This window comes from Vulpes lagopus, chromosome 5, assembly GCF_018345385.1.
Source record: "Vulpes lagopus strain Blue_001 chromosome 5, ASM1834538v1, whole genome shotgun sequence".
In the NCBI taxonomy this organism is placed as follows: domain Eukaryota; kingdom Metazoa; phylum Chordata; class Mammalia; order Carnivora; family Canidae; genus Vulpes; species Vulpes lagopus.
The window spans coordinates 83940217-83965739 of NC_054828.1; the positions used below are offsets into that span (position 1 = coordinate 83940217).

The window sequence follows — 25523 nt, forward strand, 5'->3', positions numbered from 1 at the left end:
TGAAAAATCACATCAACATATAACCAATGCAGTAAAAGCACTGAACAAAATTCAACATTCTTTTATGATAAAATTCTCAGAAAAATAGGAATAGGTACTTTCTCAACTTTATAAAAAGCACCTGCAAAAAAAAAAAAAAAAACATCTGCATGGGACGCCTGGGTGGCTTAGCAGTTGCACATCTGCCTTCGGCTCAGGGAGTGATCCCAGGATCCAGGATCGAGTCCCACACCAGGCTCCTTGCAGGGAGCCTGCTTCTCCCTCTGCCTGTGTCTCTGCCTCTCTCTCTCTCTCCCTCACAAATAAATAAAACCTTAAAAAAAAAAAAAAAAAAGCATCTGTAAAAAACCTTAAAATGCTATATTGAGTGGGGGGAATCTAAATGCTTTGTCTCTAAGATCAGGAAAAAAGCAAAGATGTCCACTTTCACCAGTCTTATTCAACATAGTTCTAGAAATTCTAGCCAGTGAAAGAAAATGAAAGAAAAGGAATACAGATCAGAAAAGAAAAACTAAAACTGTCCCTATTTGTAGATGACACTCTCATCTCCATAGAAAACTCTAAGAAATCTAAAAAACAACAACAAACTCCTATACCAGTGAGTTCAGCAGTCACAAAGATATAAGATAAACATATAAAAAATAATATGTCTGTATAGTAGCAATTAACACAGTGACACCAAAATTTTAAATATAATGCCATTTATGATCACTTTTCTAACAAAACACATACTTACTTTGTATGTTAACCACTACATAAGCTGATGAGAAGCCTAATGAGAGCTAAATATACTGAGAGACATTCTATGCTGTAGATTGGAAGACTCATGAAGTAAAGATGTCAATTCTCTATAAAAGGATGTACAGGCTTAATCCAATTCCTATCAAAATCCCAGAAAGATATTTTGCAGATAATAGACAAGAGTATTCTAAATTTTACATGGGAAAACAAAGGAACGAAATGAGCTAAAACTTTTGAAAAAGAAAATTAAAGTGGGAGGGACTGGTCTACCCGATATCAAGACAGTAATCAAGACTGATATTGGCAAAGGAACAGACACATAGATCAACACGAAAGAGAGAACCTAGAAACAGATCCACACCAATATGCCCAAGAAATTTGTTATTGTTGTTGTTTTAGAGAGAGAGAGAGCAAACATGAGTGAGGAGGGAGGACTGAGGGAGAGAGAGAGAGAAAAAATCTTAATTAAGCTCCATGCCCAATGCAGAGCCCAATACAGAGCTGGACCTCACCATCCTGAGATCATGACCTGAGCCAAAATCAAGAGCAAAATGCTTAGAAGTACCTGGGTGATGCAATTGGTTAAGTGGTAGACTCTTGATTTTAGCTCAGGTCATGATCTTATGGTTGTGGTGATATTAAGCTCCATGCTGGGATCCATACTCAGCACAGGGCGGACTGCAACTCTCTCTCCCTCTCCCTCTGCCCTTCCAACCCGTGCTATCTGTCTGTCTCTCTCTCTCTCTAAAAATAAAGAGATAAATCTTAAAAAAAAAAAAAAAAAGACAACCCACTGAGCCACCCAGGCACCCCACAAAATATTTTTGAAAGGTGCAAAAGCTGGTTGGTAGGGGAAAAACAGCCCTTTTAATAAATGGTACTAGAGCAATTGGACATTCACAGGCAAAAACAAAATCTTCAAAGTCTCACTTCTTATACAAAAATTACAAAGATTAATTCAAAATGGATCATAGATGTTACATTTTAGTAAAACTATAAAACTTTTAGAGAAAAAAAAACAGGAGAAAATCTTTAAAATCTAGGGCTGGGCAGAGTTGTCAGAATTGACACCAAAAGCATGATTCATACAAGGAAAAATTGATAAATCAGACCGCAACAAAAATTAAAAACTTCTGATCCGCAAAAGACCCTGTTAAGAGAGTGAAAAGACAAACAGAATAAACTACCTGCAAACCACATATCAACAAAAAACTAGAATCTATAACACATCAAGAATTCTCAAAAACTCAACACTTAAAAAATATCTAATTAGAAAATGGGCAAAAGACATGAAGAGGCAGTTCAACAAAGCAGATATACATATGGCAAATAAGTATATGAAAATATGTTCAACATAATTAGCAATTAGGGAAATGCAAATTTAAACCACAATGAGATATTACTATACACGTTATCAGAATAGCTAAAATAAAACAGTGACAATACCAAATGCTAGCAAGGATCTGGAAAAACTCGAACCCTCACACACACTGCTGGTGGGAATATAAAATGGTACAGACACTTTGGAAAATAAGTTTGGCAGTTCCTCAAAAAGTTAAACATAGAGTTACCATATGCCCCAGCAATTCCACGCCTAGGTATACACCCAAGAGAAATGAAAACATATGTGCACACAAAAACCTTTACAAAAATGTTTATAACAGCTTTACTTTTAATAGTCAAAAACTGGAAACAACCCAGACCTTCTTAAGTGGGTGAATGACTAAACAAACTGTGGTGCAGCTATCCCGTGGAATACTATTCAGCAATAAAAAGGAACAAACTATAGATACACTAACCTGGATGAATCTCCGGGGAATTAATGCTCAGTGAGAAGCACCAATTCTAAAAAGTGACATACTGTATGATTCCATTTATATAACATTCTTGAAATGACAAAATTATAGAACTGGAGGACAGATTAGTCGTTGTCAAGAGGGGATGGAGACAAAAAGAGAGGGGTTATGTCCATTAAAGGGCAATGTGACTGGGCAGCCCCGGTGGCGCAGCGGTTTAGCGCCACCTGCAGCCCGGGGTGTGATCCTGGAGACCCAGGATCAAGTCCCACATCGGGCTTCCTGCATGGAGCCTGCTTCTCCCTCTGCCTGTGTCTCTGCCTCTCTCTTCGCTCTCTCTGAATGAATAAATAAATAAATCTTAAAAAAAAAAAAAAAGGCAAGGTGACTGATCCCTATAGTGACGGAAGTATTCTGAATCTTGACCTTGAAGACACAATGTCCATATCTTGGTCATGATACAGTGATACATGATACAGTTTTGCCCGATGCTACCATTGTAGGAAACTGTAAAGGTACAAGAAATCTATATATTATTTCTTACAACTGCACCTGAATCTACAATTATCGCAAAATGAAAATTTTAATTTTTTAAAAAAGCAAATAATGTATATAGTCACATGACATTACCATTTAAGATGCTTCTAATAACCTATTTTTCTTTGGATTTCAAGAGCTCTTCTCATTTCACTTTCCTCTTACTTTTGCTACTTCAATGCCAAAAGATCTTCATTGTACACTTCTTCCTTACAAATGTGAAGAAATTCTTCTACCTCATCAAAACAATATTGCTTGGCTAGCTCCCTTATTTCTTTCCTTTTTTTTAATATGTTACACAAACATGTCTTTCCCAAAAATCAAACGCCAAACCAAAAATGTTTCATAACATAGATTCAGTCAACCTCAATGTCTACTGTTTTCACTCATTCTTAATGCCTGATAAGATCCACATTATATATCAATACCTTTAAAATCTTAATGTTTATTGGCACTAGAGCTATTCCAGCAAGTGGAATTTAGCTGTACTCTGATAATTCTTGCCTGCTTAGATGTTTCACTGAATAATGTGTGTTTTAAAGTTCTAAATTACAGGAAATAGAAGGGGGGTACAAAAACAAAAGCAAGTACAAATATGAGGAAAGAAACAAAGGTACAATTTGCAAAGAGAAAAACATAAAGAAACAAGTTCCAAAAATAGAGATACTGAGAACAATAGGAGCAAAGACACCTGGCTTACAACATACTGTAAGATGTCAGTGCTCCATCAGACAATATAGTGCCAAAAGACGTGCTTTTGACACAGTTTGTCATGTTCCAAGTATATAAAAGCACAATCAAAATTAGAAGCCTGTGTTACTTAATCAAAACAAATATAGCGAAAGAGCTGGTATTTTAAGCCAAATCAATATATTTGACAAATGGCCTTCATCATTTTATCTAACATACAAGAGAATATTTATCTAACATTCTAAATACCAGAGGCAACCAAATGCTCAAAAAATGATAGAATTGTTCTTAAAAAAAAAAATTCACCACTGGTGTCATTTTTTTACTTTTGCTTTTATCCACTGATCTGATTATCAAACCACAGTAGTGACTAAAGATAAATTCACTACAGTGCAAGGCACATATTAATGTGATTATCTTCAAAACTGTGAAAGGCAAGCAGGTATTTGTAACAGAGTTCCAATCCATACATATCATCATAAATCACATTAAGGTAATCTAGTTGGTTTCACTGTGAGAGTTCTCGTTCACTTAGATGTTTTCACCACATAATGTGTTTCAAAGTTCTAAATTTTGGTTATACAAATATATATATGTTTAAATTTCTTTTATCAATCAGGTGCTGGGGTGGCTCAGTCAATGACGAGTCATCTGCCTTCGTCTCAGGTCATGATCCCAGGGTCCTGGGATAGAGCCCCACGTTGGGCTCCAAGCACAGAGTCTGCTTCCCCCTCTTTCTCTCTCCCAGCTTTTGTTCTCTTTCTCACTCACTCTCTCAAATAAATAAATAAAATCTTTTTTAAAAATTCTTTTATCAGGGATGCCTGGGTGGCTCAGTAGTTGAGCGTCTGTCTGCCTTTGACTCAGGGCATGATCCCAGATTCCCAAGATCAAGTCCCACCCACATCAGGCTCCTTGCATGGAGCCTACTTCTCCCTCTGCCTGTGTCTCTCTGCCTCTCTTTCTGTGTCTCTCATGAGTAAATAAATAAAATCTTTTTTAAAAATTCTTTTATCAATCATTATACTCTTGGAGTTATATATCTCAATTTTTTAAATTTATAAACCTAGAACAGGATAGGTTCCAGGTAAATAACCTCCTTAATAAGGCATACATTTTCCAGACAGTATATTCCAAATAGCTTAAGGCAAATATCTATGGTTACTTTATCTATTGGCAATTCAATTTTTCAAGTGATCAAGGTGGATTGGTTATTCTTTAACATCAAATTTAACATTGTTCCAAATAAAATCATTGTGGATTTAATAGCATTTACTTGAGTGCTAGAACACATCCCAAATTACTTCTAAAGAAAAATCTTAGCCCTATCATTGGATACTCTCACTCCACTTCTTCTGGAAGAATAAGATGACTTGTATCAGCCACTTCAACTTTCATATAAAGGTATTAATCCAACCCATATCTGGTTTATTTGCTTTTAAGGTATATGTAGCTCTGTACTTAATTAAGAATACAGGCAAGTGTATTTCCTATTCAGAAAAATATGACAAAAATTACATAATCTTGAACTTAATGATATTCTTTAATTATCAAAAACCTTGCCATTTAAAAGTAGTACTTACAAAGAATTAACCAGTGTACATGCAATGCATATACTCTTCCATATCAGAAATGATGGAGACTGGATACATATGCATTTTACTAAGGAAAAGGACATAGAGTTCATAAGATTCTCAAAGTGATCAATGATCAAAAAATAAAATGGCCAGGGGGGAGGGGGGTGGTGCAGATAATGCACTTTTTAACTTCCACTACAGGTATTATAAAATCTATGCCTTTATTAAGCCAGGACCAGCAGAGAACTGAATTCCTTTGGCTCCCTGCAGATCTGCCTTTACTAAATTGTATTTTGGTTATGCCATATGCTTTCACTAAAGGACAATATAAGAAACAGCCTGTCACATATTGCTGCATTTACTATATGGATATTAAAGTTACATTATACAGGGCCTTCTTCGTGAAGACATATGGGAGAAACAGTTCTCTGGTTTTACTCAGAACCAAGAATAGCTGTGCTTCTCCTTAAGTAACTACTTTTTAATTTTACAACACCATAACTCAAATAACAGAGTATGTCTCTCTTTCGCACTAGCTGCTGGAAAGCCTAGAACCAAACTGATAGCCTACCTTAAGAATACATACAGGCCTTCAAATATGAGTCTTTTCATTGCTCTCACTCTTGATTTCATAGTCTTCCTACCTTTGTTTTCTCATACTCCAATTTCTTCACCATTTTTTATGTATCTATTATGTGTACTTTTTAAATCATGTAGATTTTTTGAAATTGTCTAATTCCTTTCTAGAACAAGACAAGGGGGAAAATCAGAAAAAAGAAAAAAAGAGACAAAGAACAGTCAACTGTCATTTAACCAGAATAAAAGAAGACTAATCAGATGTGGCAGAAATTTTAAGTTACCTGCAGTTTAAGGGAAAACATTAACCATTCTGCAGACATCCAGAAATGGAAAATATAAATATAACTTATAGATACACATCACAAATTGCTTTTTAAAAATAGCCAAAGTAGAGCAGCCCGGGTAGCTCAGTGGTTTAGTGCCACCCTCGATCCAGGGTGTGATCCTGGAGACCCAGGATCAAGTCCCACGCTGGGCTCCCTGCATGGAGCCTGTTTCTCCCTCTGTCTGTGTCTCTGCCTCTCTCTCTTTCTTTCTCTCTCTCTCTCTCTCTCTCTCTGCCTCTCATGAATAACAAATTTTGTTTTAAAAAATCTTAAAAAAAAAAAAAAACAGCTCTCTTCCCTTCCTCGCCTGCCTGCAAACCCAACCCCACACGCTGTCTTCAATCGCTAAACAAAAGCATTATAAAAAAAAAATAGCCAAAGTATTAAAATACTTCATTATTATTGTCACTGAATTCTCCTTCATTCAAATACTGAAACAAAGTCTGTGCAATACTGGTGAGTCTTTGAGCAAACTGTCATCTTTGTGGTGTAAATACTCTGGCAGATACTACTAAATCACTAAAACGGCTTTACTCTTTTCTTTCCCACTGCCACACCACAAATCTCTAAGAAATAACCTATTATGTCCATCGAAAGATGAATGGATAAAGAAGATGTGGTACATGTATACAATGGAATATTACTCAGCCATTAGAAATGACAAATACCCACTATTTGCTTCGATGTGGATGGACCTGGAGGGTATTATGCTGAGTGAAATACGTCAATCGGAGAAGGACAAACATTATATGGTCTCATTCATTTGGGGAATATAAAAATTAGTGAAAGGGAATAAAGGGAAAGGAGAGAAAATGAGTGAAAATATCAGTGATGGTGACAAAACATGAGAGACACCTAACTCTGGGAAATGAACAAGGGGTAGTGGAAGGGGAGGTGGGCCGGGGGGTTGGGATGACTGGGTGATGGGCACTGAGGGGGACATTTGGCAGGATGAGCACTGGGTATTATGCTATATGTTGGAAAATTGAATTCCAATTTAAAAAAAATTTTTTAAAGAAATAACCTATTAATAAGCACCCTGGGTCTCATGTGTTTAAGCTCAGCTCTGTGTGTAACTCAGTTTTGATTTTTAGTAACTCTTCCCCCCCTCAACTATTTCTGCTATTTCCCCTAAGCAAATTTACAATGTCATCATTGCTCAGCATCTCAACCTCAAATCATACATTTCATAGATAAGCCACTCACTAATGTTATTTATTCAAGTTGCCTTCAGCTGAAAGCTTGATTATGGTATATAATTAAATCAATTATTATATCATTAGAAAATATTACAAATTATCAACTGCAATGATGTAAAAAATCAGAAATCTTTGCTTTCCTCAATGACCTAATTAATATTCATATATATCATATTCCAAACTAAAACTATGTCATAAAAATCATCTAAAATTCCAAACTGATGGGGATCCCTGGGTGGCTCAGCAGTTTAGCGCCTGCCTTTGGCCCAGGGCATGATCCTGGAGTCCCGGGATCGAGTCCCACGTCGGGCTCCCTGCATGGAGCCTGCTTCTCCCTCTGCCTGTGTCTCTGCCTCTCTCTCTCTCTCTCTCTCTCTGACTATCATGAATAAATAATCAAAAAAAAAAAAATTTAAAAAAAGAAAAAATTCCAAACTGCTTCCAAAACCATACTAAATTGTCCTTATCGATAACTTTTTGCAACAAATTCATATACTAGTTGTATTGATGCCAGAAATTGTATAAACAAGAATTTGCTAAAATATTGACAACTTCTGATTCATTAATATTCCTTATAAATATTCCTTATACAATGTAATTGCAGTCCCCAAAAAATATGATTTTAAATTTTCAATCTCATAAGATTTTTTTTAATTCCTTTAAAATGTCTGCTTATTCATATCCCTTTATGACTAAAATAATGAAAAGACAAGTTTGAAGCTTTCATTTCTTAAAAAACAATGGTTTCTTTCTTTTAGTAATCAAAACTCATTGCGTTCTGTATATTCCTGGTATATACTCCTGGTGTATTTCAGCAAAGCATAACAATGAAAGGTTCTTTACTGATGCTCTGAAATCAAAGAAAAAAATACCAACTTTATAGAAAAATAAGCAAAGCATATCGACAGTACACACAAACATGCATACGCATACACACACACAGATATACAAAAAGCCTTTAAACATATGCATATTCAGCCTGACTCACAATAAAAGTGCAAATGAAAACTACACTGAAATACCATTTATCATTTATTATATTGGCAAAAAATCAAGCGTAATACACACACTTTGTTGAAAAAAACCATGGAGAAATGAGCAATATCAAACTCCTAGAGGAAGAGCAAAATGGTCCAACCTCTAAGGTGTATTACCTTCCAGATTACATATACATTAATGCACCAGTTGACCCAGCAATCATTCTTTTTCTTAATAGAATTTTAAGATTTCATTTATTTATTTGAGAGAGAGAGAGAGAGGGAGAGAGCAAACACCAGTGGGGGGGGGGGGGGGGGCAGAGGGAGCTGGAGAGGAAGAAGGCGATTCCCGGCTGAGAGCATACGCCAAGGCAGGGCTTGATCCCAGGACCCTGAAATCATGACCTAAGCCAAAGTCAGATGTCCCCGCCCAGCAATAACTCTTCTGGGAATCTACCCTAAAGTATAAAGTATGAAAAGTACAGTAAGAAATAACAAGTGGGGACGCCTGGGTGGCTCAACAGTTGAGCGTCTACCTTTGGCTCAGGGTGTGATCCCAGAGTACCGGGATGGAGTCTCACATCGGGCTCTCAACATGGAGCCTGCTTCTCCCTCTGCCTATGTCTCTGACTCTCTCTCTCTCTCTGAATAGATAAATAAAATCTTTAAAAAAAAAAAAAGACATAACAAATGGGGGACATCTAGGTGGCTCAGTTGGTTGAACATCTGAGTCTTGATTTTGGCATAGGTCATGATTTCAAGGGTTGTGAGATCAAGCCCCGTGTTGGGCTCCATGCTGAACTGGAGCCTGCTTAAGATTTTCTCTCTCCCCTTCCTCTGTCCCTCCGCTCTCTTTACACATGCACACATTCTCTCTTTAAAAAAAAAAAAATGCTCAAGGTTAATCCTTGCTGCATTATTTTGTCTAGCATTAGACTAGAAATAACCCAGCTATACAGAAAAGGGGTACTGGCTGAATAAACCATGACAGATTCACATAATGGAATACTATGTAGCTGTAAAAAAAAAAAAATAAGGAAAATCTCTGTATACAGATATGAACAGCTCTCCAAAATACACTGATGAGTAAAAAACAAAGCTGCAGGGCTGTATATTCAGCACATTACTTATTGTGTAAAAGGGGGAGAAAATAAAAGTATAAATGCTTACATTTGCATTAAAAACACAATAGAAAAATAAACAACAAACTAATTGAATGGGGAAACAGAGGGAATGGGAGAAAAATATGTTTATTAGATCTATGATTACTATCCTTTTCCTTCCATTTTTTAAATAAAATATTTCAAATCCAGACAAATAAAGATAATTGATCTATTCGCCTTTTATTTTCAACATTATATTTCCAGGAGATCAGTTTCACCAGCATTATATATTGGATCTGATAACTAATATACTCTTGGTATTCAGCAAAAGAATGATTGCCAAATACTCTCCTCCCATTTATTTTCTCTCTGTGACTACTAATGTTTATGCAGTTTGACTCTAATCAGATGACACACCAGAATAACCTTCCACTGGAAGAACTTCAATGAAAATTTTTGTTTATGTAGCTCAAATAAAATCAGACACAGAGTCCATTGCTAATTGAACCAAATCAGTATTGTCTTATTAGCTATAAGAGGGTTTTTACAGTTTTTCATTTTTCCAATTTGCTCAACAATTCAATGATGTTATTAAAATAAAACCTAACTTTTTATCAAATGACAAAAAGTCATTTTCCTATTCCATATGATAATGAAATTTATTTAATGCTACCCACTCCCCTTCCCCCCCAAATGTACAATTCTATTTTTCCAAATGCTAAGCTTTATTTATACAATGTACACTTAAATTATAACATTTTAATCACTAGATTTATCATACTTAAATTTGCAAACTTTTAACAACATGACACAAAATATTAGATGACAGGTTTTAGGGGCCAATTATTTTAGATTATACTTTTGATTGATGAAGAGAAACAGGAGGGACGCCTGGGTGGCTCAGTAGTTGGGCGCCTGCCATCAGCTCAAGTCATGATCCCGGGATCCAGGATCGAGTCCTGCATTAGGCTCCCTGTGAGGAGCCTGCTTCTCCCTCTGCCTGTGTCTCTGCCTCCCTCTCTCAGTCGGTGTCTCTCACGAATAAATAAATAAATCTTACCAAAACAAAAAGAGAGAGAGAGAGAGGAACAATAAAATTATATATAATTCCAAAAAATAAACACATCTCATATGTTGAAGTTTTCCAGATTTTCAGCAGTTTTATTTTTTCTCAAAAGCCTAGTCATATTCTTTTAAGACAGTTAATCTACAAATCAGTTAATCAATCTACAGATAATTTACAGTTAGTGGTACAATTCTTGTATTCTATTCATTCATTAATATTTACTAACCACCAACTATATACCAAGCACTCTTTTAGATTCCTAGGAAACAGCAACAAACAAAAAAACAAAATCTCTCTCCTCCTGGAAAACCAATTTTAGTGGAGGAGTCTATATGTCAAGCAGCAGTTTAAGTGCCATGAAGAAAAATAAAGTTCCTCGCCTTTATTCCTTATCCCACTAAATGGCAACCACATTCACCCAGCGACTTAATACTTAAGCAAGAGCCTTGGAATCATCCTTGATTCTTTTTCTTTAACCCTCATAATTAATTCAACATTTTGGCTCTACCTTAAAAATATATTTGAAATCCAGCTATTTATCACCACCTCCTCCCAACACTTTATTGTATGCCACAGCCACCTCTTGCCTCTCATTACTGCAAATATCCTGATTGACTTTCCTGTTTCCTCTCTTATTCCATCTCCGCACAACACCCAGAATGTTCCTTGTTTAACCTAAGTTAGACCATGTCACTGCTGCTCAAAACTCTTCTGTACCTCCTAGTCTATATGACATGGACCCAGACTGATCTCCTACCATCACCTCCACCATTATGCTATTCTTGAGGGCTTTCTCTGTCTGTGCCTTCCGTCTGGAAGACTTCTGGAGAGTCACATCCTTGCTCCTTCACTCTAGTCAAACCTTTGTCAGAGCAACTTTTTCTAAACACAATGGAAAACAACACCTGATCATATGTAACACTAATCACTTAATAGTATTACTTTATGTATCTGTTTGTTCATTCTGTGTGTTCCACCAGAATGTAAGGTCCATAAGGGCAGGAACATATCTGTTTTGTTCCTGTTGTACCCAAGAGTCGGGAATAATATCTGGTGCATAAAAGTTGCTCAATAAATGTTCACTGAATGAATAAATTCGTGAATAAAGCTACTAAAATACATAACAATGTATGAAACTGTATGTTAAGAAAGTAACTGAAAAACAAAGATAAAACATGAGAGTACTCTTCTAATACTTAATATAATAAAATGCATACGGAAAAAGTTAAAAAGTAATATGCAAATATAAGTTTTGACAGGGTGGTAGGATTAAGTTTTTGTTGTTTGTTTCTTCTATCTTTTTAAAAGTCATATACCATTTAGAATTAAAATATAAAAATGCTACTTTTTAAGGGGAGCTATTATTAAAAATAAGCAATCAGGGCAACCCCGGTGGCCCAGTGGTTTAGCACCACCTTCAGCCCAGGGTGTGATCCTTGAGTCCCAGGATTGAGTCCCACATCGGGCTCCCTGCATGGAGCCTGCTTCTCCTTCTGCCGGTGTCTCTGCCTCTCTCTCTCTCTCTCTCTCTCTCTCTCTGTGTGTGTGTCTCTCATGAATGAATAAATTTTAAAAATCTTTAAAAAAAAAAAAAAAAAGCAAAAAAGCAATCAACATGAGAAATCATTTCTTTCCCCTCACTGTCATGGAGGATTATGTCAGAATTACTGGAGGGGCTTTTATTTTTTTTTAAGATTTTTATTTATTTATTCATGAGAGAGAGAGAGAGAAAGAGAGAGAGAGAGAGGCAGAGACACAGGCAGAGAGAGAAGCAGGTTCCATGCAGGGAACCCGATGTGGGACTCAATCCCGGGTCTCCAGGATCAGGCCCTGGGCTGAAGGCGATGCTAAACCACTGAGCCACCTGGGCTTCCCTGGAGGGGCTTTTATAACTATTTCCTATATCCTCTTCCATTCTCCATCCCAAAATATTTTGATGAGTCTTGATTACAGATGAATATTATATCCCTCAAATAGGTGAGAACAAGCCAAAAAAAAAAAAAAAAAAAGGCAAAGAACCACTAAACTAACATAACTCCCAAAAGAGAAATACTTAAGTTCACATAGCAAACTCAAAGATAACAGGCAGAAGATGACTCACACTATCTAACTACTACACAAGTACCATGAAGAATGTTTTGTCTCCCTTTTTTTAAAATACTGTTCCTGCAGTAGACATGGTATCATCCCCATGTTAACAGAAGAGAAAAATCTGCCCACTCAGGTGGTAAGTTGTTTATAAAAATAACTAATTGCTTAAAGAAGTCCATGCATGTGCCAATAATAACACATCATGAACCAAGGATTATGCTTAACTGGTTTCTGTACAACTTAGGTAATAAAGGACAGCAGAAGATGGAAAACAAAGCCATGCAGCCAAAGGCACATAAGTAGTAAATGGGGAAAACAGGTCCTCATATTAAATTATCAAATGACATTGAGCAAAACAACAGAACATAAAGACTCCTAACTCTGGGAAATGAACTAGAGGTGGTGGAAGGGGAGGAGGGCGGGGGGTGGGGGGGAATGGGTGACGGGCACTGAGGGGGGCACTTGACGGGATGAGCACTGGGTGTTATTCTGTATGTTGGCAAATTGAACACCAATAAAAAATAAATTTATTATTAAAAAAAAAAAAGAAAAAAAGAAAACATCCTCCCGGGCAGCCCCCCGTGGCGCAGCGGTTTAGCGCCGCCTGCAGCCTGAGGCCTGATCCTGGAGACCCAGGATCGAGTCCCACATCCGGCTCCCTGCATGGAGCCTGCTTCTCCCTCTGCCTGTGTCTCTGCCTCTCTCTCTCTCTCTCTCCCTCTCTCTCTCTATGAATAAATAAATAAAATCTTTAAAAAAAGAAAACATCCTCCCAATTTGTTTTCTATAAGAGACAGCTTTACAAACAACTCGGTTAAATAAGCAAGATAAAACATCGTCCCTACACTGGAACACCTGGGTGGCTCAGTCAGTGAAGCATCTACCTTGGGCTCAGGTCATGATCCCAGGGTCCCGGGATGAAGCCCCATGTAGGGTTCCCTGCTCAGTGGGGAGCCTGCTTCTCCCTCTCCTCCACCTGTCAGCCCCCCTGCTTATGCTCACTTTGTCAAATAAATAAATAAAATATTTTTTTTAAACTGTCCCTTCACCAATACTACAGCTTTGTAACAATAAAATATATATATAAAGCAACAATCTAGAAGGCAAGCACAGGTTAAAAAAAAAATTTAAATATACACTGAACTACATAAAAATTAAACTTCTGTGCAGAAAATGATACCATCAGGAAAATGAAAAGACAACTCATAGAATGGAAGAAAGTATTTGCAAATCAGATATCTGATAAGAGACTTATATCCAGAATATATAAAGAACTACAACTCAACAATAGAAAGACAACCCAATTAAAAACTGACTAAAAGATCTGAATAGACTTTTCTCCAAAGATAAATGACTAATAAGCACACAACAAGATTAGCCATTAGGTAATTGCAAATCAAAACGACAGTGAATTGCCACTTCAAACCCTCTAGGATAGCTAACATAAAAAAAAAAAAAAATCACAACAAGTGCTGACAAGAATGTGGAGAAACTGGAATCCTCGTGCATTGCTGGTAGAAGTGTAAAATGGTACCCATATTTTAGAAAACAGTTTAGGAGGGGCTCCTGCATGGGTCAGTTGGTTAAGCATCCAACTCTTGGTTTTGGTTCAGGTCATGATCTCACAGTCATGAGATCAAGCCCACAGAGGGATCCGTGCTGGGTGGAGGCTGGCTATTTAAGATTCTCTCTCTCTTCCTCTGCTCCCCTGCCCCACCCCCATGCCCTGCCCCCTCCCCTGCCTCACTCTCTTTCTTCAGAAAAAGAAAAATTTCAGAAAAGAACAGTTTGGCAGTTTCTCAAAATGTTAAATGTAGTTATCATATGACTTAGAAATTCTACTCCTAGGTATATACCCAAGAGAAATGAAAACATATGTCCACTCAAAAATTAATACACTCAAAAAAAAAAAGTAATACACTCATGTTCATAGAAGCATTGTTCTAACAGTCTCCAAATGGCAACAATCCAAATATCAATCAACTGATGAATAAATAAAATGTGGTATACCCATACAATGGAATACTACTCAGCAATTAAAAAAAAAAAAAGAAATACCAATACAAGCTACCACATAGATGAGCCCTGAAAATATTATGGTGTCACACACACACAAAAGAAACCCCATATTGTACAGTTCTATTTATATTAAATGTCCAGAAGAGGTAAATGCATAAAGGCAGAAGGTTGTTTTTGCCTAGGGAGTGGGGACAGAATGGAGAATCACTACAAATAGATGTTGAGATGAAAATATTCTAAAATTAAATTGTGGTCATGGTTATACACCCTGTGAATATACTAAAAACCAGTGAATTGTACACTTTAAATGGGTGAACTGTTTGATGTATTAATCATATCTCCAAAAAGCTATATTTTTAAAGGCTGTGTATTTTACTGTTAAATTTAAGAGCTTAAAAACAAAATCTTAAATAGCAATTAAGGCTAAATGTTAACTGCTAAAACCAAAGAGTAAAATGAGGAAATGACTTCTACTGAATAGCAATATGAAAGATGATTAGAAATACAGAAATCAGGGGATACCTGGGTGATTCAGTGGTTGAACATCTGCCTTTGGCTCAGGGCATGATCCCATGTCCCGGGATTAAGTCCCACATCAGGCTCCCTGCATGGAGCCTGCTTCTCCCTCTGCCTATGTCTCTGCCTCTCTCTCTCTCTGTGTCTCTCATGAATAAATAAATAAAATCTTAAAAAATATATATAGAAATGGTATTTGAAAAATGAAAATATAGAGCTATTGTTCATGAGTGATTTCTGATCAATATTTTAGTATTAGCACTACAGAGCAGGAATCATTATTATTTTAAAAACAAGACAAAAAAAAAAAAAAAACAAGACAAGCCCTGGGGTGCCTGTGGCACAGTGGATTGAGTGTCTGACTCTTGATTTCAGCTCAGGTCATGATCTCAGGGTTGTGAAATTGAGCCCCAAGATGGGCTTAGCACTCAGCACGGAGTCTGCTTGAGTTTCTCTCCCTCTGCCCCTCCTCCAGCTTGTACTCATGCTTTCTCTCAAATAAATAAATCTTTTTTTCAATTAATTAGTTAATTTAAAATTAATTTTTTAAATTAAAATCTAAAAAAAGACAGGCCCTAATATGTTATAGGCCTCTTTTCCTCATCTGCAAAATTAAGACTTGCAGCTAACAAAAATTTTAAGATGACGTCAGAGAAGAAAGAGATGGCTGCTTTCCCAAAAAAATTTTTTAGGCAACAGCCTCTATATGCATGGATATGCTTGGGCCTTTCAGAATACAATGAAAAAGGAGAGGCACTCCCTTACGATATATGAGAATTGAGTACCACTGCATGCACTGTTCGAGATTAAGATAAGGATAGTTATACAGTGAGAAAATCAAGCCATTTTTGTGGCTCCTCAAACAAAAAGGCATAAGACTGGAAGAATAATTTGGTAACACCAAAGGAAAAGAAAGCAAGCAATGATTCACAAGCAATGGATGGCAAAGGAAAGAGTCTGATTAGGCAATGTAACTATGTGGATTTTTGTGAAGAGCAGGAATTGTGGGGATAGGTACACTAATCTTATATTTAATACAACTTACTGTGATTCTCTTCCTTAGTTCCTCTTCAGTTACAAAACCTAGCTCAGGAACAGCTAAGAATCCAATGCTTTAGAAATGCTACATCAAAAGATAGAAGGCATTCAGAGGAGTATGAAAAAGGGTAGAGGAATTTGAGATTTACAGTTGAGGGGAAGAGAGGCTACTGCCCTAATCAAACCTATGTAATCACTGTGATGGAAGAACAGAGGAGATAATAATGCTGGAGGGGCATCCAGGGTAAGGCATGGGCTCAGAAACATCAAGTTTGTGCATGCTGCTGCCTCTGAGTGGGATAAGGAATCCTGCCTGATGAATATGGGCAGAAATCATCAAGACCAGGGACAAAAAACAGTGGATACTAGTACTTGCATTATATGATGTTCAACTGATTGAATCTTGGGGATTTGGAGTTACCTGCCCAAGACAGGATGAGGCCAAAAATGAAGAGCCCCTAATAAGCATCCAGGGAATCAGTAAAAGCAACTAAAACTGGCAGAATACTGCAGTAGTTCTCAAATGTCTTTTCTTTTTTTTTTACCATGTCCCCTTAGCACAGAAGATCCCTTAATCCACCTACCCCAACAAAACCCACTTTCTAGGGTAAAAAGAACTCGGTAACAACAATGAAGCAAATTTTAGGTAGAATGGGTAACATATTTTAATCATAAAGCTTACTAAGTCAAGACACTAGAAAATTATAGGCCAAAATTCAGTTGAAGATATGCATTATGATTCAGTGAAGGGGTAACATAATAAATCACAACAAACTACACTGATAACACTAAATTAATATAAACCAAGACTGACAGCAATTGAAAACCACAACCAACTCAAGACAATATTGAGGGTATTCTGATAAAGAACCCTTCCTAAAAACTCTGGTAATCCCAACTACTCCAGTGGGAACTTTGCTTGGCTGCGAACTGCAGCTCAGTAGCCAAATTTCTTAATAAAATACTGAAACAGCATCCTCAGTAACTCCAGTAACATTTTGTGCTATAAAAACCCAATGTTGGGACACCTGGGTGGCTCAGCGGTTGAGCGTCTGCCTCTGGCTCAGGATCGAGTCCCTCGGCAGGTTCCCGGCATGGAGCCTGCTTCTCTTCCTGCCTAATATCTCTGCCTCTCTCTGTGAGAATAGATAAATGCCTCTCTCATGAATAGATAAATAGAATCTTAAAAAAAAAAAAAAAACGATGTCAATAACCATTAGAACTGCACTTAGAATACTAGTAAGCAGTCTGCAGTTTTTATAAAAGTAAAGATAATGAAGGGTGCCTGGGTGGCTCAAGGCAGGTTAAACGTGTGCCTTCAACTCAGGTCATGATCTCTGGGTCCTGGGACCCAACCCCATATCTGGGCTCCCTGCTCAGTGGGGAGCCTGCTTGTCCCTCTGCCCTCCCCTCCCACTCCTGCTCTCCCTCTCTCAAATAAAATTTTTAAAATCTTAAAAAAAAATAAAGATAATGAAAGAAGGAACATTCATCCTTAAGAGCTCAAGAAAATGGAAAAAGAAAGGAATATGATAGTCATGATCCCAGTGCCATAAGGGACAAAGGCAAACTACTCAGAATGGTCTTGACAGAGAAGGCACAGAGGGAAGTAGCTAACAAGGTGACCCAGAGAAGAAAAATGCGCAGTGGAGATGAGGAGTAAAGTCTCCAGCCTCCTCCTCCTTCAAACACTCTTTCATAAGGCAACTCTCCCTATGGGAAGAAAAAAAAAAAAAAAAGCAGTGATTTATAACTTCTTTTTTAAGGGAGGAACAGTGCCCCCAAGACTGTACAAGGTAGGTAGGAGAATTATCTATCTACTGACTGCATGAAGATCAGGAGGTACAACAGGAAAGATGAAGATGAGTTAGTTCCAGGGCCTCAGTAAAGTAAGGGGAAAGGGAAAGGTGGTTTGAAATTGAATTTGGTGAGTAATTAACACAAAGTACGGAGATATGATAATCACCAATTGAGACATAACAGAGGTTAAGAATTAAGACTATGACGAACAAGCGGTAGTGGAAGCGGAGGTGGGCGGGGATTGGGGTGACTGGGTGACCGGCACTGAGGGGGGCACTTGGCGGGATGAGCACTGGGTGTTATACTATATGTTGGCAAACCAAACTCCAATAAAAGAATATGAAAAAAAAAAAAATTAAGACCGTGGATCCAGACAGCCTGAGTAGGACTCACTACTCCCCCACTTTCTCTGTGACCTTGGGCAAGTCACTTAAAGTCTCTGTGCCTCATCTATAAACTGAGGGTAGTAATAGCATCCACCTAATAGGACTACTCTGCCTTTTAAGTTCCATTTGTAAACTGCTTAACACAATGTCTTGCAATTTCCTAGTAAGTGGTGCCTAAGTTTTTGATAAATACATGAAGTTGAGGAAAGTGGAGGTTTGTTTTGACATCTACAAACTAAGTGGGGGTGAAGGGGGGCACATGGATGGCCCAGTGCTTGAGCCTCTTGCCTTTGGCTCAGGTCGTGATCCTGGAGTCCTGGGATCGAGTCCCGCCCCGGGCTCCCCAGATGGAGCCCGCTTCTCCCTCTGCCTATGTCTCTGCCCTTCTCTCTCTGGGTCTCTCATGAATAAATATATAAAATCTATAAATAAATAAATAGATAGATAGATAGGTAAGGGGGAGGGGGGAAGTAATGGTATGAGGGGGGCAGGCAGAAGGGGTGATAACTTTTTCTCAACGGTGAGACTACATGAGGCTGCACCTTTGGAAGAGGTCGTCCTACTAACGGGGTTCGGCAAGTACCCGCTCCCAGGAGAGGGGCGCGGGTCGAGGGGAACTTCCTTCCTTCCAGGCCTAAGATTTTCAGAAACTCGCTTCTGAGAAGTGGCTGTGATTTTCGGGAGGCACGAGTTTAACTTCCGATCATCAGACCGAGGGTGGATTTATGTTTTGTCCGTAAAGCAGGACTCTGGTCTAGGGCAGGATGGGGTCCGAGCCGGAGAAGGGGGAGGTCCCCAGGGGGAGGGTTCGCGGAGGGCTACCCTCTGCGGGACGCTCTGGTCGCCCAGCTCCGCGCTAGCCTGGGAGGCAGAACCCAGACTGCCCCAGCCCGGGGGAAGGCAAGAGGAGGCTGCGGAGTAACTGGGCTGTGGGCGCCGGCGGGTGAGGAGGGACCCCACGCCCGGGCGGTGGACGGAGACCCGCCTCGCCGACGGTGGAGGTGGCTCGCGGGGATCCCCGAAGGGCGGGGCGGGCGCTGGCCCTGCGAGCGGCCGGCCGGGCGCACCACCCCGAAGGGGCCTGGCCCCTGTCCCGCCCGTGCCCGCCCCTCGGTGGCCCGGGTCCCCGGGGTACCTGAGGGTGGGCCCGATGCAGGCCGTGTCAGTGCTCTCGATCTCGCGCAGGATCCGCTCGTGCTCCGCGGCTGTCTCCAGGCTCTCCGCCTCCGCCATCTTACCCCGCTCCATAGACTGGGGGGCGCCGGGCAGCGCGTCCCCTCCTTCGCCTCTGCTCACCTTCCTCGCTCCCTCTCTCGCCCTAGGCTCCAGAGCCTCCCGGGCCTCCGGCTACCCGCAGGACGACCCCTCCCTCGGGCTCGGCACGCCCCCTTGCATCACCGCGTCCGCCGACGTCCCGCGCAATGCCCGCTGGGACTTGCAGTTCCCTGGGCAGTGACCGCCGCGGTCCTGCTGCTTCTTTTTTTTTTTTTAATAAATTTATTTTTTATTGGAGTTCGATTTGCCAACATATAGCATAACACCCAGTGCTCATCCCGTCAAGTGCCCCCCTCAGTGCCCTCCTCCCCTTCCACCACCCCTAGTTCGTTTCCCAGAGTTAGGAGTCTCTCGTGTTCTGTCTCCCTCTCTGATGTTTCCCACTCATTTTTTCTCCTCTCCCCTTTATTCCCTTTCACTATTTTTTATGTTCCCCTGCTCCTGCTTCTTGATTCTTTGAATCCACAAATGCGCGTAGAAAGCCCCACTAGAAGCCAGGAACATTTAACGACACCGCATGTGCAACGGTGACCAAGTCAGGCAATGGCCCTGATCCTACACATCCTTGTTTAAGACCCTTGCCACGATGTGAACAAGGCTCTGTACACGCGAATAATAAGACAGAGCAAACTGGGTTTCTGCAGAAAGCGATCTTACAAGCTCTCAAGGAGAGAAAGCTGGAGAATCCCCAAACTAAGGAGTAAGACAGAATGTGGCTGTGAGCCAGGTCTGAGAATCGAGTTCAGGGATCACTTCTGGCTGTGAAGATATTCATAGAAAGACTGGGCCTGGTAGTTTAGAAGGTGTGATTGGAAGGTGTTAGGATCGTCCGGAAGGCCAACAAAAACTTCATATGCACTGGCGTGTAGAGAAGTAGTAGTAAAAGATGGAGCTGCAAAGGTACCCTAAAGAGAAGTATCAGGCTGAGGAAATTTGTGCTTTATTCTAATGGCTCCACCGGTCCAACAACCGACTGCATCAGAAGCACTTGGATGCGTTGTTTTAATACAGACTAAAGGTCCTACACCATCTGGACATTCTGATCCAGGCATTTGCATTTCATAAATTCCCCAGATTAGAACTTTTAAATCATATTTGTTGATTACTGCTTGAGTTTTTACATTATACAATGAATGGAATGAAAGGCAAATGTGTGACGTCCATAGAGATAGAAAATTTGGAAACGGCTGAACACTTTAAGAATTTTAAGGCCTAAACCAAGAATTTTAAGGCCTGTAGCAATGAGAATGAAAGAGAATGAACAAATGGAAAAAAGCAGAATTGGCATGACTTACTAGATATTGAGTTGGAGGACCTTGGGTATCACTCCAAGGTTTGGAGCAGAATGACTGGGTGAATGGTTTGCCATCAACAGAAAAAGGCATATAAGTACCAAACTGAAAGTTGAAAGTAAATCATTTTGGCCCCAGCCACATCCCTTGGATTATTTATTATGCAATCATTAAAAAGAAAAGAAAAGGAAAAGAAAACATTCCATATTCATATACAAAACTGTCTCCAAATTATAGGGTTGAGTGGGGAAAAAGCAATGCATGAAAATGTATACAGAATATGTTTTCATTTGTTTTTTGAAAAGAATATTTAAATATATGCTTATATATACATGAAATATTACATAGAATATTTCTGAAAGATATTCAAGGGGCACTGGGTGGCACAGTTGGTTAAGTGTCCTACTCTTGGTTTTGGCTCAGGTCATGATCACAAGGTCCTGGGATCAAGCCCCATGTCAGGCTCTGCACTCAGCATGGAGTTTGCTTGAGATTCTCTCTCCCTCTCCCTCTGCCCCTCCCACTCATGTTCTCTCTCTCTCTCTCTCTCTCTCTCTCTCTCAAATAAATAAATAAGTCTTAAAAAAAAAAAGATATCCAAGAAACTGTTAAGAGTAGTGGCAGCCAGGAGCAGGATTGGAAGGAAGGGGCCTAAAGTAAGAGAAAAGCCATTTTTAATTATGTATGCACTTTTGGAATTCTTTCCCTTGTGCCTATATTGCTTTTTTCAATAAAAATAGTAGTTATTAACTGAAAACACACTTTAAAAATAAACAAACCAATAGTGAGGACAATGAGTTACAAGTCCTGGTATTTGCCAAGAACTGAGTAAGTTGCTAAACCTGTCTGTTTCTAGATAATCTCTGGCTGTCCTCATTTTATTTAATTACTCATGCTTAAACAATCCCAGACAGATGTAGGAGAGGCAGGGAAAGTACAGAGCCTTTCATATTCCTAAAGATCTCTTGAAATATATAACAGAGGGTCCCTTCAGACACCCATTTTAACGTCTCACTCAGCAAAAAACTTTTTTGTCCATTAGAGGAAGCAGACTGGTATGTAGAGCAGATATGTATAGTAGTGATTAAACTAGCTTCCGCTACTGTCAGCAGCTTTTTTGAGCTCTCACAGAATCCAGAAATCTCATACATTACCAACAAGGGTGTCTGGAGTGACGGGTATATGAAAGCTCCAGTGAAGACAGCAAGACAGCCTGCCTAATGTGTATGCCCTCTAAATAGAATGTCAGGTCAGTTTGGAATGATCAGACAAGCACTCAACTAAGAGTCAGGGGACCTTTAATCCAGTTCCAGCACTGGCAGTTAAAATGTATTGAGCACTTTCTGTGTACCAGGCACAACACACAGAGTAAGCACTTCACACACATCATTAAATTCTTACAATCATCCTTTGCAGTAGATATTATGCATCCCATTTCACAGATGAGAAAGCTGAGAGATTATAAAGCTGAGGTAATACCTCAAGTCTCACAGCTAGTAAACGATCAAAATGGTATTTGAACTGAGGTCCATCTGATTCCATTGCCCATTTCCTGACCATTCGGCCATGCTGTCTGTCCCACCCACACCCTCCACTGCCAAGAGTGGAATACGAGAGCTTACGAAAATCATTCTCTCTCTCTGCATCTACGTTCACATTACTGTAATGGATTGTATAATTTCTCAGCCCCCTTCTAAGTCACCTTGAAGACCTCTTCACAGAATTACCTTCAGGGAAATGCAAATCAGCCATTACATGGCTTGTTTGAGAGTTTTCTCCAAATGCCACAAATCCACAAAACTTTCCTAACAAATTTCCTGAAAAACATCCACATAGAAGTGAACCTGCACAGTTCACACCCATGCTGTTCAAGGGTCAACTGTATTAATGCACAACTCTACCTTGTTTCCATCACATGGTGTGATCTTGAGCAGTAGCAATAACGCTATCGTTCATTAAATGGCTCCAGAAACATGTTAGGATTTCCCTCAGTCTTCACAATCATCCTGCTGTGAAACAAAAATTGTTTTCTCCATTTTAATGAGGAAAAACTGAAGTCTGGTGTGGTTAAATAACTTAATAACTTGCCCAAGGTCAGATGACAAATAACTGACAGACTGTAGTGACTGGCCAAGCCCAACCTCAAAGCTCAAACACTTTCTTTTATTGTTTTTACCAGTCAAGTCTGTCTCTCCACCTGTACTGAGAGCTCTTTGGGGGCAGGGGCTTGCCGCAGCTGAGAATTCACCCCGTAAGACCCAACAGGTCCTGAGGTAAGGATTCTACACTGGCTGGTGGAAGGGTAAAGGAAAAGAACGATAATTGAACAGCACCTGAAAGCAGCTTAACTTCCAGGGCTCTCTTTGTCATGTTTGCTTCTCCAGCCTCTTCAGGAGCTGTGAGGAGTCCTCCCTGGAGCCTGAGCTCACTGGGTCCCCTGGGTGGTGATGTTAGCCTCCTACTCTGCCAAAACCTTGAGGCCACAATCACTCTGACATCACCCATATTTCCATGGTGCTTAGTAAGGAACCGAGAGCTCGTCCACATGCCTCTGCCTGAGACAACTTCTGTAATGGTGATTTTAGGGGTCCTTTCCTTTGCCCAGAGGTCTCATTTCATGTGTGAGCACCTTTTCTTCCCGTCTTGTACCCTAACTTGCCTGTCCCTGACAATGGTAAGCTTCACTCATTACTTAGCTCTACCCATTCACCGCCTGAAATCTCTGACACACGAACATGAATCAGGAAACACGGGGAATTAAAAAATATATATCTCCACCAATGATCTTGTCAGACTGGAGAAGGGAGAAGAGAAGCAAGAGGAAATTAGGACAACTTGTCAACCTTTCCAGGACCTGACTGTCTCACGACTGCTCCACTTTAAAGTGGTTAGAAACTTTAAGAACTTTAACCCTAAACTTTTGGGTTTTTAACTTGTCAGTCTTTGTTAGCCAAAAGGAAACCATCTCCATCCAACAACCCCTAGTTTGATTCATTATGGCAAGTAATCATCAGACAACCAAATAGTTGTTTACTCAAATACCTGGCACTAAGGGATACTGTTGAAAAACACAAATTAGACAGATATTCCTCAGCTTAAAATCCTTACATTGGGACACCTGAGTGGCTCAGTGGTTGAGCGTCTGCCTTTGCCTCAGGTCGTGATCCCAGGGTCCCTGGGACGAGTCTCACATTGGGCTCCCTGTAGGGAGACTGCTTCTCCTTCTGCCTACATCTCTGCCTCTCTCTCTATGTCTCTCATGAATAAATAAATAAAATCTTTAAAAAGAAAGAAAAGAAAAGAAAATAAAAGAAAAGAAAAAAAAAGAAAAGAAAGAAAAGAAAAGAAAGAAAAGAAAAGAGCCAAGTCCAAAAGTGTATGGTGTAATCAGGGGTATTTTAGGTTAGTTTTTCCTTTGTCTCTCAAGCTCCCTCTCACAACCCCTGTGCCCATCCTAGACAATCTAACGGTCTTGTACACTGAAGAGACACTCCTGAATACACATTTACACCATGAGGTCTTGTCAATGATTCGCCCTCCAATGCTTGGAACCCCCACTAGCACCCCCACTAGCAGGTAGTCTAGCACCACCTCTACCATCAGAAGCTAAGGTTTGACATCCTGTGCTCAGACTTCTACAATAGTCAGTCAACTCAGTTTCCTAAAATCCTCCTTCCCCATCATTCACTCCTTTGCTCTTCTGTTCTAAAATCAGTTTCGAACACCTACAGTGCCACTAACTGTGTAAACTTGTGCAAATTTCCCATGCTTCAATTACCTATAAATCAAGATGATAGGGACGTCTGGGTGGCTCAGTGGTTGAGCGTCTGCCTTCAGCTCAGGTTATGATCCTGGGGTCCTGGGATCAAGTTCCACATCGGGCTCCCCACAGGGAGCCTGCTTCTCCCTCTGCCTATGTCTCTGCTTCTCTCTCTGTGTCTCTCATGAATAAATAAAATCTTTAAAAAAAATCAGGATGATAATGGTAAAAAGAATACTTCTCTTATAGGATTATTATGTTGTTAGAAAACAGTGCCCAGCATAATAAGGGCTGGATCAATGCAGACTATTGTATTAGTTGTGGCTCTTATCATTACTGTTGTTGTTGCTTGCTAGGCACTCTCAGGTGCTACAGACATAGTGGTAACAAGAGAGACAAAAATCCCTGTTTTGAGGCACCTAGGTGGCTCAGTCAATAAAGTATCCCACTCAGTTTTGGCTTAGGTCATGATCTCAGGGTTGTGAGATCAATCCCCATGAAGGGCTGTGTGCTGGGTGTGGAGCCTGCTTAAGATTTTCAATCTCTCTCTCTCTCTCTCCCCTTCTATTACTCCTCCACCTTCCTCTAAAAAAAAAAAAAAAAAAAATCCCTGTTCTTATAGAACTTATAGCATAGGTGCAGAGAATAAAAATTGTGTGTGTATGTATGTGTGTGTAAAAATCCCAGCTAGTTACAGGGGTTATTTACAGAATTAAAATGGAGTAATATACCCTTCACACTCGTTAGATGATTAT

The 25523-nt window shown here is 39.6% G+C and overlaps 1 protein-coding gene across 3 annotated transcripts in view; it reads right to left on the minus strand.

The window, feature by feature from the left end:
• The window catches only part of EXOC6B (exocyst complex component 6B), a 620952-nt gene extending 601131 nt beyond the window's left edge, over nt 1-19821 (minus strand). For all 3 annotated transcript variants that reach the window (XM_041757049.1, XM_041757048.1, XM_041757050.1), the window contains exon 1: nt 19577-19821. In XM_041757049.1, the coding sequence (XP_041612983.1) occupies nt 19577-19689 (113 nt within the window). In that variant the 5' untranslated portion in view covers nt 19690-19821. The remainder of the gene's footprint in view (nt 1-19576) is intronic.
• Between the last annotated feature and the right edge of the window lie 5702 nt (nt 19822-25523).